At 38.1% G+C, this 20,472-nt stretch overlaps 1 protein-coding gene across 2 annotated transcripts in view; it reads right to left on the bottom strand.

Annotated features, from left to right (window-relative positions):
* Nucleotides 1-20,472, bottom strand: part of CTNNA2 (catenin alpha 2) — a 505,102-nt gene that overhangs the window by 365,157 nt on the left and 119,473 nt on the right. For both annotated transcript variants that reach the window (XM_061365551.1, XM_061365559.1), the window contains exons 4-6: nt 7,585-7,751; nt 2,851-2,970; nt 244-510 (exon numbers count right to left, since the gene is read on the bottom strand). In XM_061365551.1, coding sequence (XP_061221535.1) covers nt 244-510; nt 2,851-2,970; nt 7,585-7,751 — 554 coding nt within the window. The remainder of the gene's footprint in view (nt 1-243; nt 511-2,850; nt 2,971-7,584; nt 7,752-20,472) is intronic.

Raw genomic sequence — 20,472 nt, 5'->3', positions numbered from 1 at the left:
ACTGACCCTCTATCACAGCCACTGCATATGAGCACAAATAACTCCTTATAATTCAAGTCAATTAACAGCAACTACTCCTCATTAAAAATAACACAAATCAATGTCTGCACTTTGCCTCTGCAGCCTGAGGAAATGGACCTGAATGAAAGGGGAAATGTGCGTCCTGTTTAAGAACCACTTAGTTAAAAGCACTGCAGATTGCATGGAGAAGCGCGTCGTTTTCCATACACTTCTGATACTTACATCAAATTCATTCAATGCAGCAGCAAGCTCTCCAATGCCAGTGTGCCCCTTGTTCTCATCAGTGGGTGAAGTGGCTTGGGCAGCATTGGAGATGCCAGCAATTGCTTCTTGTACTTGTTTGAAGACATAGTCTCTGTTGGCCCTCGTGGCTGCAACGTCAGGGTGACGGAGGAACGCTTGGGATGCAGTGTACAGCATGGTGGCATTTTTCTTCAGAGCACCTCGAGCTGCAGCCATTTCATCCCTGCAGTGGGGATCTTTCAGTTCCTATATGAAAACACATCATTTTTATAGTTGTAAATGAAAGTTCTCGTGTTAGAACGTGTATAAGCCTATGCAGCTTAAGAATCCATGCATAAATACCAGACAGTGATTTTGCAGAGATGGAATCAATAACAAAATCTACCATAAAGACCAGGTTGAACAGGGCTTGGAGAAACTTGATCTAGCGGAAGGTGGCCCTGTCCATGCCAGGGGATTGGAACTAGAAGATCCTTAAGGTCCCTTCCAACCCAAACCATTCTATGAATCTATGGGAAATCCACCATCTACCCAAAAATGTCCTTTTTGTGACTATTGTGACTATTACATTCTGCTTAACCAAGAATCTATAGGCTTTCCTTATTCAAAAACCGACAGAAAATCTACATAAAACATTTAAAATTACTCTTCCTGATTGACGGGATTCAGCCTGCTGGTTCCATAAATAAAATGCCAGTGCAAGAATCCCACTGCACAAGGGGGTTTGCCGTATTTTTATATATACTATGTCCCTTTTAAAAAGGTCTACTTTATAATTTCATTTAAAAACTCAAAATAAAAATATTACATCAGTGAATATGTTTTTAGTTATTAGAGACCTAATATGTCTTTTGTTATTTTTAGCCTTTATTAATGTTTTGCTCCATTCCTCATCTCATTTAGTGTTTGTTTCAATGACACACTTTGTTTCCCTCGACAATAAGCATCAGATAGAGTACAACATTACCAGGATAAGATGACACTGTATTATTATTTAATGCATGAATTTATTTAATTACAGGATATATCAAACTGCCCATGAAAGCCTTTCAAACATTAAGTTAGGTAGTCCTAACAGTACTCCTAAGGAGAATATGGAGACCTGAATAGTTATGTTCACAACAGACTCTATAGCAAAACCTGAAGAGCAGCCCAGATATTCTGGATTTAAAGGTTCTAGACACTAACAATTTAATCCACACATGGTTGACAAGCAACAGTTTTCAGAGTGAATTATGTTGCTAAAAACTTTATCAGGCTACAAAACACAAAAGATAAATGATCATGTATGAACACGTAAGTAATGTGTTCTCATGCTGCCAAGATTTTCCTGTTATATGGGAAACCTTACTGGCATTGTAAAAATACACCTTAAAAAGAACACTTTAAAAGCTTTACAACTACAGTTTTCTGTTCTCTTTTCACACCTCCAATAAGAACTTAAGAGACCTACACCTTCACTGGCTTTCACGTTTTTCTCTTTTTCCCCATATTTGTAGCTATAATTCCACTCAGGATGTACCTGAACACACAGAAGACTGTTCATATAGTGACTAGATTCTACATTTTTAAGTCACTTACTTTCAGTCTAACTCAAAAAAAAAAAAATTATATTTTATTAAAAGAATCCTTGAAAGGTGTGGGTTGGAAGGGACTTTAAAATTCATCTAGTTCCAATCCCCTGCCTTGATAAGGGACACCTTCCACTAGACCAGGCTGCTCCAAGCCCCATCCAATCTGAACTTGAGCACTTCCAGACACATCTGCATGTGAAGCACAGGTGATGGTGGTTGTTTAACAAGCCTATACAATAACAGACAAGAAATACAATAGCAAAACAGAAGTATATTATCATCGCTGTAACACAGAAGTTTGTAAATAGATGGATCACTATGGAAGGCCAGCTTTCTAAATCCACTGTGCTATGCAATACAAAACCAACACACCCCTGAATGACTGGTTGTATTCAAATGCAACCAAAGCTGGAGAGACTTTACGTAACTCCACAGTGACAGCACCATATGGACTCGTACAGAGAACAGCGTTCAGGAGAAAATTATCTTTATTGCAAAGTTGTATAATTGCAGGCATTGAATAAATGTTATTGTGACTTTCTGGTCTTTTTTCCATCTGCCTTAGTAATGACAGCAGAGTACTTGCCTTTTTTTAAGTATCTGAAAATTAATAATAATGGCTTTAAGCACAAAGATTTCTGTTCTTCCTGAATTTGAATTATACTACAGTACCGGAAAGCTCATGCTTTAACAGCTGTCATAGTGACCTCAAATCAGCATAGGTTACAATTAAATGGGAATAATCATCAACTGAAAACTACCCTTAACCTCCCAAATCACTTACCTTTTCACCCTTCATTCTGGTATTAATTGAAGCCACTCAGAAAATATTCTTAAAGAAACTGCATGTATGAAAAAAATTCATCACATTCAACAAAAAGCAATGGGATAAAATTAGAGGCCATAACAAAGCAATTACTTATTGCACATTTTAAACCACATTTAGATATAAAGTACAAGATCTCTAGAACCAAGACTGACTTTCTCAACCACAGACTTTAAGGGAACTCACCTGCTGTCGTCTCGCAGCAACATAGTTCAGTTTTACCATCTCTTTTCCAAACTCTTTAAAGCGATTTGCTAAGTCTTGCTCATTTGTTGCATTTTTCACCGCCTCTAGTGCTTCCTCCACCTAGAACATAATATATTAACTGTGTTAGCACTTTAATCCGGGTGTACAAATTGACAAAGTAACTATTCTACCCAACACTCTCTATTATATGGACCCAATTTAGCTTTCATATCCATCACTCTAGTGGCTTTATGACAGTCCCACTAACTTTAATTAAGTTTCTTAATAGAGAAGCTGTCTAATAGCCATCCTGCATTAATTTCCATTTACTGTACTTTGGTATCATGTGAAATTAATGTAAAAGGCATAAGTATATTAATTTCCCCAGTCACACTTCTCAGATGAAATACAAATTAAATATCTGTGGGGTTAACAAAAAATAGATTAAGATGTTCTTAATGTGTGATACAGGGTTTATGGGGAAACAAAGCCAAGTTATTCATTCTGGACAAGAAATAATGTTTAAGAAGGAAACTCGGATGTATTGCTAAGATTTAATTTTACCCCGATAAATCCAAAACACTGCATCTTAGTGAAATAAATGAAACAATAGATGCAAATCAGAATATATTTATTGTTTCCTTGTTCTCAGCTCTCAGTTTTCCCTTTTCGATTACTTTAAATTTGAGGAAAGAATCTACTAAAGAAAACATAACTGCAGTTATTCAGTCATGCTGTAGCTAACAGGCAAAGTTATAAAAACCCAAGTTATACCACCAAGCTCATCTATCAAATCTATTGTGAAACTTTACCTTTTGTACAGCAAGAAAAAAAATATATCTGAAGGGATAAAATGCTCTTTTCATACAGCAAATAGAGGACATTTTCCTGTGACCAGGTGGGGATTCAAAGTTGTACTTTTCTCCCTCACAAGATAAGAATGCAATTCCAAACACAAAGATTGAGAAGTGAAAAGCTTCTATTCATCCTTCTATAGAAAACCTATAGCTTCAATTCACGTGAAAGTGCAAAGATTTTCCACAACATTTTTTTTCCTCATAGAGAAACAGCTAACAGTGATAGGAAATGCAAGAGCAGAAGGTAGCAGCTTTCTCTCCAGATGCTGCTGGGAATCATAAATTCAGCAGTAGATGGTGTCTAACGAATTCAGACAGAGTCATGTACAGAACCTGCCTGTTCATCATTTGTGCGGCCCTATGTTTTCCTACAAGCCAGAGAGGATGTTTTTCTTTTGAGCTTTTATCTACTTACTACAGATCAACAAATTACAGAGCAGTAGAGTAGCAAAACCAGATATTTCTATTGGAAAAATGTGGAATTCAAGCACATAAATCCATAGCCGTTATGTTGAAAACCTTGTATCAAGCCGAAGAGTTGTAAGCTACACCTTACTCAGAATCAATTCCCTTCTCTTTTACTCTTAAAAAGAACAGCAGCTTTTAAAGCTGAACAATCTGACTGCATTAAGCAGTAACACAAATTACAAAAGCATCATTCTATTTACTATTTTGTTCTTGCAGCAGATTCCTTGTGAAAATGTGACAATCCTGCTTTCACATCAAGAAACGTTGTCTTTACCTGAAACTTCCATCTTTAGTATATTTGCAATATTGAACACAGGTATGACAAACCTATAGTTTGTTTTTGTAAGTCCTGCCAGCTCCCTATTAAGTAAAATTGCTACAGATTCCACTTTGATAATCAGATTTCAAAAGACGCTGATCATGCTCCATCATGTCAGCCTGGGCTCGCTCAAGCCCATGAAATTGCAAAATGAAGAAACTGGTTATAAGAAGCAGTAGAAAGCCTATGAGCACAAACCCCTGTTTTAATACAATTTATATATTCATATTGGAACAAATTCCCTACCCTCAAAACACCGGGACTTCACTCAAGTATACAGATGTGTTTTTCTGATTAACTCCCATGTTCTTCTGATTAACTACCATGTAATTAATTATAATAGACTCATGCTTCTGCATAAGCATTGATCACATACTATATTAGTATATGCTGTGATTATTACACAAGCTTCACCACAATAAACACTACTACAAAAGATAAGCTGAAATGACCAAGCGTCCTTCCAGAAAGCATCTGCATATATTCACTCTAAAACATTAAATTTCCCATGAAGTCTTTGACACTCTTTCAGTGAAAATTGATTACAGTACATTTCATTATAAATCAGGGTTCATAACTCTGACATGCAAAATTATTTTAGTTTATTCATTTTATGGTTAAATTACACTGGGCTTTGAATGTTACCTTCAATATGTCAATATAGGGGCTGTGTCGTCATCAGTTTTGTAAAATATAAATACTTTTTCACTCTAGTAATATAAATCTGTAACTAGTTTGCCTTATAAAATGGTAAGATAAAAACATTCACACTGTCAACCCTCAGAAATAAATTACACTTTCTAACCTGGAAAAAAATGAATTCAAATTTAAAGTTCTTAAGTTGAATTTTCTTGAAAACAACTAGAGGTGACTGACTTCTTAGAAACAGAACTCACAATAACATCTGATAAACACAGAGATTACAAACCATGCTACCATACACTGCCCTTGCAAATCTAGGGTGCAAACTGTGTAAGTAAATACACCCACTCACAGAACAGTATTGGGTATTTGTGTTTTACATAATGTAGTACACTGCTGCACAGAAGGAAGAAATCTCAGATGTGAGAACAATATTTCTCTTTGCTTGTCAAAGAGCTTGAAATAAAATTAAATCATAGTGTTAGGCGAAAGCTCTTGTTTATAATATTAAAGTGCCTACCCAGCAAAAGACTTTGAATTACAGTTGCATGGAGTGTTACAGTGGGGAAAATTAAAAGCATACTTGAGAGAGACAATGCTTGCACTGCACAAAATAAGAGGCACATGCTGACAACTACAAGAGCAGCACTTTGTTCATTAGAGCAGAGCTCGCTAGAACCTCTGTTGAAAAACCTGCCTTTTTCATTATGGAAACTGTTTTCAAACCATTTAGGTTATCTGCACAGTTTGCAAGTTGAAGGGTTCTCGTTGTTTTTTTAGAGAATATCATCATTGTACAGTGCCACTGTGAAAAAGACATTAAAAAACAATAAAATACTTCTGGGACAGATGTTACAAGGAAGTAAGTCTCCATCCCTACTGCTGACCTCATACATGCACTCTGCAGGCTTTTAGCATTTTGTATACGATTTTTTTGCAAAATTTTGTTTTATCCTAGAATCATAGAATAGTTAGGGTTGGAAAGGACCTTAAGATCATCAAGTTCCAACCCCCCTGCCATGGGCAGGGGCACCTCACACTAAACCATCTCACCCAAGGCTCTGTCTAACCTGGCCTTGAACACTGCCAGGAATGGAGCATTCACAACCTCCCTGGGCAATCCATTCCACTGCCTCAGCACCCTAACAGTAAAGAACTTCTTCCTTACATTCAATCTAAACTTCTCCTGTTTAAGTTTTAACCCATTACCCACTACAGTCCCTAATGAAGAGTCCATCCCCAGCATCCCTATAGGCCCCCTTCAGATACTGGAAGGCTGCTATGAGGTCTCCATGCAGCCTTCTCTTCTCCAGGATGAACAGCCCCAACTTTCTCAGCCTATCTTCATATGGGAGGTGTTCCAGTCCCCTGATCATCCTTGTGGCCTCCTCTGGACTTGTTCCAACAGTTCCATGTCCTTTTTATGTTGAGGACACCAGAACTGTACACAATACTCCAAGTGAGGTCTCACAAGAGCAGAGTACAGGGGCAGGATCACCTCCTTCGACCTGCTGGTCCCACTTCTTTTGATGCAGCCCAGGATACGGTTGCTTTCTGGGCTGCAAGCGCACACTGAAGCCGGCTCATGTTCATTTTCTCATCGACCAGCACCCCCAAGTCCTTCTCCACAGGGCTGCTCTGGATCTCTTCTCTGCCCAGCCTGTAGCTGTGCCTGGGATTGCTCCGACCCAGGTGTAGGACCTTGCACTTGGCATGGTTAAACTTCATGAGGTTGGCATCAGCCCACCTCACAAGCGTGTCAAGGTCTCTCTCCAACGTATCAACCGAACCACACAGCTTACTTCACTTTATCTGCTTGTGCAATAAAATAGTCCAATACCTATCAAAAAAAACCCTGTAAATAATTACATATCCCAGTTTCAACTGCAAAGTCTTTTAATACTCCTATATAAGAAAACCATGAATGGTGGCAGCCAAAAGAGAATACAAATCCACACCAAGCTATCTGGCAATCTTTAATTCCTCTTCATTCTATTTTTCATCTTTGATAACTGATTACACACTTCTAATACTGTCTCACTCCAAATTAAAGATTCTATCTTTTAAGGCATCCAGAATTCACACAAAGAAATGGAACTGTAGTAGCTAAACTCAGCCACAAGATAGCAATACTCTACAAGTACTGAGACACTGGGGATAAGATGAGAGTTAAGTAAATGCATCTCTTCCTGGAAGAAAGCTGCTTAACAACAGCACTAATCTAGTACTTTTTTTTACTTCAAGTCTCCTAATATTAACTTTTATCAAATTAGAAAATCAATGAGACTAATATAGAACTTTGTTATCGCCTACCTCTTTATCAGCACTGTAATTAAAACTTGCGCAATACAGTGCGAAATATGAACACTGCTATCCATTACTGATTTTGAAGTTATTTTTCTACACACAAACTACTCAAAACTGATACAAGGCATCAAAAATACATACTATTTTCAGATGTGACAGAAGCCTCATGACGTCAGCCATATCCGCCAGGATGAGCAAGCGGGTGACAGCAGAAAGCAAGGCACGGGCAGCCCGCACCATGGTGCCCCGTTTCACAGAGGAGCAGGGGTCATCAGCAAACTCTGAGGAGGCAATTCTCATCGTTTCTCCTAGAATTGGGAAATAAAGTTATTAAAGAGAGGTTTTACACTTGTATTTTTCAAAGAAAGTAAACACAAACTAACACTGTTAGTTAAAAACTCCATGGCTTAGTTACTGGGTAATGAAATGCTCAGGAGAAATAGCTTGTAAAACACGTGCAACTGCTTCAATATTCCCTACCTTTTCTTCTTTATTACCAAACTGTTTTATAGAGCAGGGACCTGTAACAACTAAAAAGGAAACCAAAACACCAAGACAGACTGCTGAGCGCAACCAGCACAATGTAAGTAAAACAGCAGTGTGTGGTACAGAAATACAGAAGCCACCTGCACTGGTAGGGAGGACAGAGCAGAGCACCCCATTGGTAACATACCAATTGCATCTCTACAATTCTACTTTCACACTAGATCCTTCTGCTTCAACTCCTCCTCCCCAGTCTTACTCTGCTCTCTATGTGGAAGAGTTATCACTCTTATGAACAGAAGACATTCCCCTCCCTCCAGTCATGGACTCAGTCTTATAAGGTCTTTTCCAGCCTAAATGACTCTGAGTCTAAGAGTTAACACAGCACTGCAAGTCTACCACTAACCCACATCCTTAAGTGCCACATCTACATATCTTTTAAATAACTCCAGGGACAATGACTCCAGCACTGCCCTGGGGAGCCTGCTCCAATGCCTAAGCACCCTTTGGGGGAGAAATTTATTCAGATATCCAACCTAAACCTCCCCTGGTGCAGCTCACGGCCGTTTCCACTTCTTCTATCACTTGTTACTTGGGAGAAGAGACTGACCCTGACCTCACTCCATTCTGCTTTCAGGTAGGTGTAGAGCACAGTAAGGTCCCCCCTGAGCCTTCTCTTCTCCAGACTAAACTCTCCCCCAGTCCCTCAGCCATTCCTCATTACACTTGTGCTCCACTACCTTCACCAGCTCTGTTGTCCCTCTCTGGCCCCACTCCAGCACCTCAATGTCTCACTCGCAGTGAGGGGCCCAGAACTAAACACAAGATTCAAGGTGCAGCCTCAAAAGTGTACGGTACAGGGGGTGACCACTGCCATGGTCCTGCTGGTCACACTATTGCTGATACAGGCCAGGATGCCATTGGCCTTCTTCCCTAGCTGGGCACAAGCTGCTCATGTCCAGCTCTGTCAATCAGCATTCCCAGGTCTTTTTCTACCAGGCAGCTATCCAGCCACTCCCCCAAGCCTGGAGCATTGCATGGTGATGTTGTGACCCAAGTGCAGGAGGCAGCACTGAGCCTTGTTGAATCTCGTAATTCCCTTTGTGACCATCACTGCCTTGATTTTACTGCCCAGTCTCCTCTGATCTCTGCCTATTGACCATCCAAAACTGTCCAGATATCCCTACTGCTGCCTCTCTGCGGATGAAGCAAGATACATTCCTGTATAACAAATGAAATATGCTAGTGCCTGGACACATTATTGCTGTTAAGTTCCAGCACAAGCTGGCACTTAACATAGCACTTGTAACTAAATCAAGATTTTTAAGGGTGAACTTTACTTCTTTTTAGCTGATAGAAGTTTTAAGAAATAATAAATGGTACTTAGTGCTAGCAGCACTTGAAAGCTTCAATTCTGTCTGTAAAGCTGAGATCTAATAGCTTCCAGCTAATAATGGAATAGTGTTTTTAAAGGAGTAAGACTAGGACTAAGTTGAAATGCAAAAGGAAGATGTGGAGAACCTGAAGAAAATATACGATTAGAGAGAAAGGTGAGACAAGGACAGCACAATGCATTCAGAGTAAGCAAGATACCAGTGGCAAAGATGTTGAAATCAGAAGGTGGAAACTTCCACCCCTTATATACAGCAAGGAATACATTGCACAAGTGGGCATTAAAGGTTTTTTAAAGTCATAACCATCTTTCAAAGATTTGATAATCTAATTTAAGCCAACACAGAACCTGAAGCTCAACCAAAAAAGGCAAACTTTACATTTACTCATATGGAAATGTGGTTAACATCACAACATCAGATAAAATCTGATATTGAAGAGACTCAGCAAGTGAGAAACAAACACCACGCCACTATTAAATTAATAGCTCAATGCAGTGGTAATTAAAAAAGTGTGGCATATGTCTTGTCCTTTCATATATGACTCACAGAAGACAGTGAAAGGACTTGTACCATAAGATGTTTCTTTTTTTGTAACCACCAGAAAAGCATTATCATAGCACACACAACATACAGAAATACTGAACATATACAAATCCATAATTTTCCAATTGGAAAAGTTCCTTGCAAATAATATGGTTCTAGATGTAGGAAAAGGAACCTGGACCTGCCATTAAAACTCAAATCTAAGTATTTATGCTAATAAGTACACTGAGAGCATTATTGTAGCATCAGAAGTAAAAGCCAACTGATTCCTAATTGTGATGAGAACATCAAGAATTGACTAGAATATAGAAATAAACTTAATATGAAATGCTGAGGACCCTAGAAAAAAAAAAAAAGATTTAATCAGAAAGCTTATTAGAATGTATTTGAGTAAGCCACAGTCTTAAAAACTGTTATGAACTAACAGAACATCATTCTAAGCAATGGGGAAAACATTCCTATCTACCTTCAGCCTTGTAGGAAATAGGTGATTACACCACTTAACAGTGCCAGTTGAATACTAATGAAATGAAAATGCATCATCTGCCTTCAAGAATAAAGAAATTGAAGAAAAAATATGTAGTAATAAAATAGTAATAAAAAGAAATAATCATAAGTAAGAGATGTACTATTAATTCAATCTATGAGAAAAACACTTGTGTTAAATTACTGGTAAAGGCTATGGAAACAACCCTGTACACAGAAAGGGTGCTGGCAACCCAAACCATTCTATGATTCTATGAAACCTCTAAACACAATTTGCAGGAACTCACTGTCTCCATGATCAAAAGCAACTGATGTGTCAAGCTCCAAAACATGATTCTTGCTCAGAGCCAATTCTGACCAGGTTAGTCTGTGCCAGGCTGATGACTCAAGATCCAAGTTTGTGTATCTGCACAGGGCTGCCCTGCAGATAGGCAGCTTCACTACCTTCAGACCTACTTGGGTATCTCCAACATGTACCATGTTCTGCTGTGTAGACTTGTAAAAAGTACTTCAAATAAGCCAACCTAGCTATGGAATACAATCCCATCAACGCATTACTTGGAATTCTGTTGTGGCTATGCCTAATTACTGTCTCAGCTTTCCTTATGCTGCTACCCTTTGCTGAAAGAAAGCTCTGTATGCAAGTTGCTTGTTTTCAAACTCAAGCATTTTCTAAAGCATCATAAATTTCAGCAGTTTCTATATTTAAGTTTGGTTATTATGACCTTCTTTTCAAAACACAATTTTATTAATTTCTATAATACTTTACGCCTCCTCAGCTGAATCATAGATTCATAGAATGGTTTGGATTAGAAGGGACCTTAAAAATCATCCAGTTCCAAGCCCCCATCAGACAGGGACATTTCCACTAGACCAGATTCCTCCAAGCCCTGTCTAACCTGGCCTTGAAATAACAGGTTTCATTTTCACCTATCTTGCTACTATACTGCAATCAAGGCTGAGAGGCAAACACCATTTCAAATGAGATTTTATATTAACCCAAACTTTGCTATTATTAAAAAATGATAATAATTCTGTTTATCTACAGAAAAGAAACTCAGAAAGAAAGTAATTCTAATGTGAAATCAAAGAATATTTACATTGCTTTAAAGAGTATTGTAACACTTTTAAAACACTCCCAAGCGATATAGCTTCCCATAAGATGATGCAAACTGTAGGGGAAAGACTTAGTGAATGATTCCCACAGTGAGTAATACCCATCGGAACTCTTTTCCTTATTATATTACCATTATGGCTGCATGTTTTTATTATGATTTGTGTGTAGTGTATCTTGGATGATAAGTTAATAATATGCAATTTGAGTAGGAAATTTCCAATGGCTCATTTCGAAGGCTGCTTGCTTGGATTTTCAGAAGGTTGACAAAATTCTCAAAAGGTTTCTTAAGAGGCAATGAACAATCACTGTCAGATTGAGAGAAAACAAATTTCTAAACAGGATTGTTGCATAGAGACCTCAGAGCAGCCTTCCACTATCTGAAAGGGGCCTACAAGCTTGCTGGAGAGGGACTCTTCATCAGGTACTGTAGTGATAAGACAAGGGGTGATGAGTTCAAACTGGAACAGCTGAAGTTCAGGTTAGATACAAAGAAAAAGTTCTTTACTGTGAGGGTGGTGAGGCACTGGAACAGGCTGCTCATGGAAGTTCTGAATACTCCATCCCTGGCAGTGTTCTAGGCTAGGCTGGACAGGGCCTTGAGTAACCTGGTCTAGTGGAAGTTGTACCTCTCCATAGCAGGGGGTTGGAACTAGGTGATCTGAATGTTCTTTCAAACCCAACCACTTCCATAGATGGGGTATTCAATCCAAAATGAAATGGCAGCCAAAGCAAGCTTTGGAGCTTGGAATCTGATGCCTGCAGGTTATTTAACTTCCATTTTGGTACTGAAGAGATTCCACCATTTTCTTCAAATTACTAGTCTGTAACTTCAGATAAATGATTAATATTGAACTATAAAAGCAGGAAATAATATTTGATAATTGGCCAGTGGCACCAGGAAAGCAAGCATGAAACTTATCTTCTTAGGTTTGATACCCAAGGAGATACTACTAGCAAATATATTTCAAAATCATCACTGGTAGGCAGAAGGAAAATAGGTCAAAAACACAGTTTAAAAATTTTGGATTCATTATTTAAACTTAGAAAGCCCAAATTAAAAATTATTAATACAAAAGTTTGCAGCAGGTTGCTTAAAACTTGTAAAAAACTAGTAGTTCACAATTTAAAGTGTAATAGCCTAGAAAAAATAGCTCGTATAGTGGAGGAAGGATTGTCTGTGCAGTGCCAATTAGCATTTTTATCCTTGTACAGCAATGGTATCAGACCACTCTCAGGCCAAAAGGTACTGCTGGAGCTACAGTAAGTAAAATTATTTTCCAGAGAAAACTTTATGCCTGGAAAAAGCCAACCCTACTTATCCTTTTCTTTCCAAACTTATTTCAAGTTATTCTGTAATCTATATTAAATTGCTTCCAGTGAAAATTAGGTCAACACCAGAAACACAGACATCTCAAGTCATCAGGTCTGCTTCCTTGCCACTGCAGACAGTCATGTCATAATATAATTAATAATAATCTTAATATGATAATAACTACATTCATAAACTAATCAAGTTTCCATCTTAGAAACAGCTCAGACATTTAACCCCAATTAATCCTACTGGAAGTAGGAAAGGCATTTCAAAACTAACTCCAGAATCTGACAGGTTTGGTTTTTTTTTTTAATTAGAAACACTGTAATGCCACACTGATTGTATCTGTAGATAAATTACATCTATTTCTTCTTGTGCCTTATCCTTTAAATTTAAGTACTTATTCTTCCACTGTGTTTCCTATTGTCCCTTTTTCCACTTCATGCATTTCTGCGATGAGCCATGACAGATTAAAGGCAGTACTTCAGTCTCCTCTTATTGCATAGAATACCCATTCCAATTAACCATCACAGCAGCCCTATGAAACAATTAAGTTTCTGGAATACATGTGATAAGAACTGCAGATCCTTATAGCATTTGCAGCTATGAGAAACGGTCACCTACACCTTGCAGGATTCATATGCCTTTTCTGTTTGACACAGTATCAGCCACTGTCTTGCTAGGACCCAAACACTACATTATTTGGCATCTTGCTTTGAGAAAAAAAAACATGCATTTGATTACACTTTGTAAATGAAGAGTCACGATTGGGTTAGAAAGTGATATTAAAACCTTAGAACATTCTGTGGAGAAAGCCCCTATTAATCACATGAGAAATGTGTTCATAAAAACAAGAGAAGGAAACGAACCCAGACACAAAAAAAAACCCAAACCAATAATGACAACAAAGGAAAACCAAAACAACAACAACAAAAAACCTACTCTTAAAACTCACCGTCAACCAAAAACCTAACAGTGAAGTTCAGCTTCATTCCTGAATTCTAGTGGTTACTGGTAGTACTGCTACCAGCAAATACCTGGGAGGGTATTTAGTAGGAGGCTGCAAAAAGGACAGAGCCAGGCTCTCTTCATCAGCACCACATGACAGGACAAAGGGCACAAACTGGACAGGAGGGTCCCTCTGAACATCCGGAAACACATTTTTTGGTTCTGTGAGGGTGACCTCACAAGTTGGAACTGCAGCCTGAAGAAGAGAAGGCTGCGTGGAGACCTCAGAGCAGCCTTCCAGTATCTGAAGGGGCCTATAGGGATGCTGGGAAGGGACTCTTCATTAGGGACTATAGTGATAGGACAAGGGGCAACAGGTTAAAACTTGAACAGGGGAAGTTTAGATTGAATATAAGGAAGAAGTTCTTTACTGTGAGGGTGGTGAGGCACTGGAACGAGCTGCCTGAGGAAGCTGTGAATGCTCCATCCCTGGCAGTGTTGAAGGCCAGGTTGGACAGAGCTTTGGGTGAGATGGTTTAGTGTGAGGTGTCCCTGCCCATGGCAGGGAGGTTGGAACTTGACAATCTTAAGGTCCTTTCCAACCCTAACTATTCTATGATTCTGTGACCAAGCACTGGCACAGGCTGTGCAGCAAGATTATGAAGCCTCCATCTTTGGAGATATTCAGAAGATGCCTGGACACAGCTCTTGGTAAGCTGTCCTGTGTTCTCCTGTTTAAGCAGGTGGGTGGACCAAATGTTTCCAAAGTTGCCATTTAGGTTCTGGGATCTCATCAGCTTAAGAAGGCTCAGACATAGAGCTACAATCTCCCAGCATCACTATCATCACTTAGCCTGCTCTGATAGGATCCAACTGGAGGATTCACCCTACCTATCCTTCCCTGAGGGATAACTCAAGATTATTTTTAGTGGTTCCCAGTCACTTCATCATAATAAAGTTACAGCACCTAGAAATGGAGTCTTTAGACCTGATTCTCAATAAAACCCTTAGATTTTTAAAGTAAGATTTCGTATCATTTTGGATATTAAGTTCAGGCACTCATATGGGAGCAGTTAAAGATGTTTAAACGGAATTAACCAGAATCGCATACACATACAAGTACTTGGTAATCTATGCAAGGGAATTCAAGAGCTACAAGCTTAACTCCTGCATCAAGCTATCAGCAGATGATTGCAAAGTTCACCAAAATTCGGAACATCCCAGAAAATGAACATCAAAAAGGCCAAAGGAATGTACAAGCCACGGCATGTCTCATGTTGAATCCTATTCAAATTTCTATGTCTCATTATTAAAGTCTTAAAATGGAATAATGCCCCAAAGAACTGGAAAGGTAGTAACCGATTACTGCACATCAAAAGTGAAAATCTAAGGGGAAAAAAAGCGGAAAAACAAATTAAATCACTAAATTTATATATTTTTGCCTGTAATTTTATAGACATAGACACATGTTCAAAAACTATATATATATATGCACATCCATTCAGAATTTCTATATTCTCTGAATATATTTCCAGAAACTATTAGGCTGATTGTTTCCCATTTTTACTGAAAAGAAAACACTTTATTATACCACTACCTAAGGAAAGTGTTAATAAAGAACAGGAATGTGTAAGTATTATGTGATGTTCTTAGGTACGCACACAAAAATGTAAATACATATCTATGCATGTGTATGCATTGTGACAAAAAGCAACCATGCTATTTTCATAAATGTGGGTTTCCACAGGATGTAATTTACAAATACTCTGATGAAAAACTGTTTCAAAATATCAGCGTGGCCATATTAAGTGGAGTAACAAATTACTGATATTTATAGAAATAACAACCAGGCTAAATAACTGGCCTTTACTAGTAAAACTTGTCTCTGGGAATCCCAGGCCACTGAGAGCAGCATGAAAGAAGGCAGGCAGGCAGGCAGGCAGGCTTACCCTTGGTTAGGGAACATTTAAATAGACTGGACATAGCCATAGAATCATATAATAGTCATAGAAACATTTAGGCTGGACCATTAAGCCAACACTGCCAATTCCACCATTAAAGCATGCCCCCCAGTGCCACATCTACACATCTTTTAAATATCCCCAGGAACGGTGATTCCACCACTACCCTGGAAAGACATGACTATTTTAACCTGTTCAAAACATTAAATGGAAAGCAGAGCTCTAAAACTGAGGGAAGTGCCTCCCCAGAGGTCCCTCCAAGTCTCTGTGATGCTGTGAAACCTTTCCTTCCAGATATCGAGCAACTTCAGGAGCATGCAATGGAAGCTGGTACCACAACAGTGCTGCAACAAGACTTGAACTGTGCAAATTCGTAACCCTGGAAATCAAGACAATCAACTCTCTCAATCTCATCTTCAGCTCTTTTCAGATAAAAATCACATAATGCTTAACAGCAGTGACAAAAGCAAAAGAAATACTTTGAATCATGCCTTCTTTAGGGATAATAAGCAATTTACAGTATCCTGAAAAACAAAGACACAATCTCTTTGTTTTTTAGTTAAAGAACTGGAATCCTGTTTAAAAGTTACTCTCTTCAACCAATTTCCTTACCATACATGACTAAGTTGGAGAAGCAATAATTACGTTTCCTGCACCCAACACACATTCCTACTGCCTTCACTGTGCCAGGTCTGGCAGGCATTTCTCCCTAGAAACTGGTTTCCTATGAGCTGGCAAAAATCTAACCAGACATAAAACTACCAATTTTCTACTTGCTTATGAATCTCAACTGTCTTCTCTTACATCAGTCAAATGCCAAAACCAACATGATGGGCTCATAACACATTGAAAAATAACTGCAAAATGCATAGCATTTAAATTACAAACTATGAACGTGATTCCATGCAGTTTACAAAAAGGCCCCATAGACACAGATAAACTTAATGTGAACGCATAAAAAGCTGACAGATTTTATTCACCATTTGCTATGGAAATCATTGACTGAATTTATCATGGGTGAAAAAGATAACTTCTGATCTATGCCTTATAAAAGTAATACCTTATTTAGCTTAGTGGAAGTGACTGGTTATCACATAGGAAAAACAAAGAGTAAAGGGTGGGCTGAGAGCTACCAATGTTGATTTACTGGCACATTTTTTGGTAAGGATGCATAAACATGCTGTGTTGGGCTACTGGAACTTTTGGAAACATAAGCAGACTTCAAGGTAACCCTCTACCTATGAAGAAAGGAATGGAGTAAAGCTCTCAGTGGTTAACACAGTGAGGAAATGTCATTTTTCCAAAGCCTCAGAGTATTTATTGAGACATAGAAGATGGTGGACACAAAGCAACAAGCTAGAAAACAGCTAGAATTAGTAGGGAACACTGACAATCTTCCAAACACCTGGAAATTATTAAGGTAACAATGACAGTTTGATTAGATGTACCATTCCGGAGCAGTTTTCAAATGGAGACATTAATAAATCCATGGTCTAATTAATCCATCTCTTTCAGATTTTGTCTTTTGTTCTACATGTCCAAGATTAAAAAGACAGGACCACTGATCCATGGCATAATTAAAGTATTTTAGAGTGCTCTCCTAGGAATTAGAGCAAAAGCATTTTTATGAAGCTATTCTAAATTATAGTAATATATAGACCCAAACTAAGCTGCAGATTCTGTACAGAAGAATATTGATAATGCTAAATGATAATATCATAGATTTAAATAAGCCATAATTGCTAATGGGTTACATGTAAAAAATGTAAGCAGGTTTTTAATCTCTTCTTCATGGATGCTGTCTTGTTACTAAACCAAACAAAACCAATCCCTTCAGGATGCAAAGACCTGCAGGTTTATCCCCTTTTGACTTGTCTAGAGACTCAAGCAGAGCAGGACAACCTGCTGTCCATTCTAGTAAACTTGTCAATAGGCAAGTTTCTGATTCAGGAATAATGAACTGAATCTGGTCTTTGATGGTTGATTTCTTATGTCTATATTCCTCTGACCTTAGTAATCATGCTGATTATTTAGACCATACCTTAAAACATTGTATTTTGTTTACAGTATTTTAAAATCCATTCTCCATTACTGAAAATTGTTCATTTTGTTTAGTAATCTCCGTTTGACATTGCACAATCATTTGTTAACATTTGGAAAACATTTTATGTTTTCACACTGAAGACTGTATATTTACTAAATATAAGAATGCATTAAAATGCTATTCAGAATTCAAACAACTTCACTCAAATGGTTGTTGAATCTTTATCCCACCGTTACTCATATTTTTCTTCTAAATCATTACTACTATGTCCCCTAAACTCACCCCCCTTTTCACTTGCTGTTGGGATTTTGCTCTCCATCTGTGGAAGAACGGCAACTGTTCTCATCTATAGATTTCAAGGCCAAAGATCATAGTATTAAGAATGGCTTAGGGTGGAAAGGACCTTAAAGCCCATCTAGTTCCAACCTCCTGCCACTGGCAGGAACACTTTCCAATAGACCAAATTGCTCAAAGCACCATCCAAGCTGGCCTTGGATCTCACCTGATATTTCCATTACATTTCAGCTACTAGAGTAGTGTCTCTCTAGAACTGATTATACAGAAAACCTAGTTCACTTAAACTTGTCTTACTTGCATTTGACGTTTAGATAGTGATCTTCCATCACTTTATGTTTTTTAAAGCACAATGTATACCCTTAACACTAGTATGTATTTTAGTTTCAATGTTTGCATAGATCCAATAGCACAACATCTCATTCATTTCACACACCATTAAAATATGTTATTTTAATTAACCCAACTACATCTTTCCTAAGGGACTGTAAAATACAAATATAGAAAGGTCAGGTATTTAGCTACATATCAATGACAATCTAGAACAATTTATTTCACCAATGTTACATTTTAGAAAGGACTTTTCTAATTAATTGTCAGATTAATAGAGTATTTGAAACATCACTGATGCATTTACATACAATAAAACATTAATTAAATTTCAATTAAGAAAGTAAATTATTTTGATGTGGGAATACATTACTGTTTCTAATCCCTCTTTGTCTGCAACTCTCAGCTACTCTGCAGTTTAACACCCTTCAGGGATAAACTAAACACTGATTAGCCTTCAGAGAACTGGAGAGCTCATGAATATCAACAAGAACACTAGATGTTCAACATTTTGTGGCTGGTTTAGGGAACATGAAAACACACCAGACTTCCTAAGATATCAATAAATACAGAAGCAAATTTAAAACTTCAATCGCAACTGAATTATGGCATGGCTTTATTTGTACCCTGGGAGAAGTCATGAAGCTGAACTTCAGTGCTGTACAGAAGACAAGGAAAATATTTCTTTTCATCTGAAAGTACCATCTGTGTGATAAATTGGCTCTCTCCTTGCTTTGCTTGATAAACCTGATAATCCAAGGCTGTACACAAGCTAGTTTGCTCTCGCGTTCCATCTGGGAGTTAAGCCAATAATATAATATATTTTTCCAAGGAAACCTTGTGTGCTTGTTTGGGTACTTCTGATACTGAAACATAGAATGGTTTGTGTTGGAAGGCACCTTAAAGCTCACCCAGTTCCAACCCCCTGCCATGGGCAGGGACAACTTCCACTAGGCCAGGTTGCCCCAAGCCCTGTCCAACCTGGCCCTGAAGCCTGCCAGGGATGGGGCAGCCACAGCTCCTCTGGACAGGACTGTGGAATGTGGTAGGGCTGTCTTCCAACAACCAATACAAAGTAGAACAGATGCCTGCCATGCAGTAAGAGAATGGAAAGAATGATTTAGCACTGCAGGAAAGCCTATTGTTTCTTTGTTTATTAGTTTTTCCACAACTCCTATATATTTATCCTACAAACTTGAGATTTATAATAAATTAAAAAAAGGAAATTTCTTTCTTTTCCCAGTAGCTGCAGAACTGAGACAAGAAGCACATGCAAAATGAATATTTCACCACACAAACGGGACAGAGCTATTGAAATAACTACAATGGCAATCCTTAAGAAGAGCTGGCATCTTTTTGGTGAACAGTGCATAGTAAATTTATTAAAATAATTATTGTAAAACAGGACTAAAATGAACGCAACTGACAAAGGAAAATCTTCTTCTGTGAGTTCTAGCAATTAAAGCCTTACATTTAATCACTTAATGGGTTTCTGCATAACAAGTAAAGAGAATTGAGATTAATCAATTTGAATGAATCATATCAGGTACAGAAAGGGACAACATTAGAAAGCACACACAGCTCTCTAACAGACATAGTAAAGGAAGTGTTCTAGGAAATCTACTGTGGCATTCTCCATTAAGATACCAGATTCAGTCATTCTGGATAATGTTTGAAGACACTTACAAATACTGTATACCAAGCAAGTTAGCAGGTAGATTACATCTGTGCCCTAGGCACTGTGAACTATCTTCAAAATCATAATTAGAATCAGTTCCATCATTCTTATTAGCACATAGAAAAAATTGCCCAATGAAAAGTTTAGTTGAAATTGATTTTTTTTTTTAGATAAGCTTCAGTTTTAAAGGGTTGGTATTTTCCAGCAAGCCATATTTTTTATCAAAATCTATAAAAAAAACGCAATGAGCTCAGAGAACAGAAGGAGCAAGTTACTAACACCAACTCAAGGGAAGCACTGTGAGGAGGTGTGTAGGATTGATGCTGAGATTGATCAGTCTAGTGGATTGATCAGCTCACAACCTGTTTGAAGGGGACAGTTTTGTATCCCTGCTAATTTATGCTCTTATACTTAGCTCCTATCTGTGAATGACTTGACA

Source organism: Neopsephotus bourkii, unplaced genomic scaffold (assembly GCF_033783945.1).
Source record: "Neopsephotus bourkii isolate Nb327-2 ecotype Australia unplaced genomic scaffold, CSIRO-AGI_Nbou_v1 NB_121, whole genome shotgun sequence".
NCBI lineage: Eukaryota > Metazoa > Chordata > Aves > Psittaciformes > Psittacidae > Neopsephotus > Neopsephotus bourkii.
Note: the sequence above shows the minus strand (reverse complement) of the source record. Positions and strands in the feature narration are given on the sequence as shown.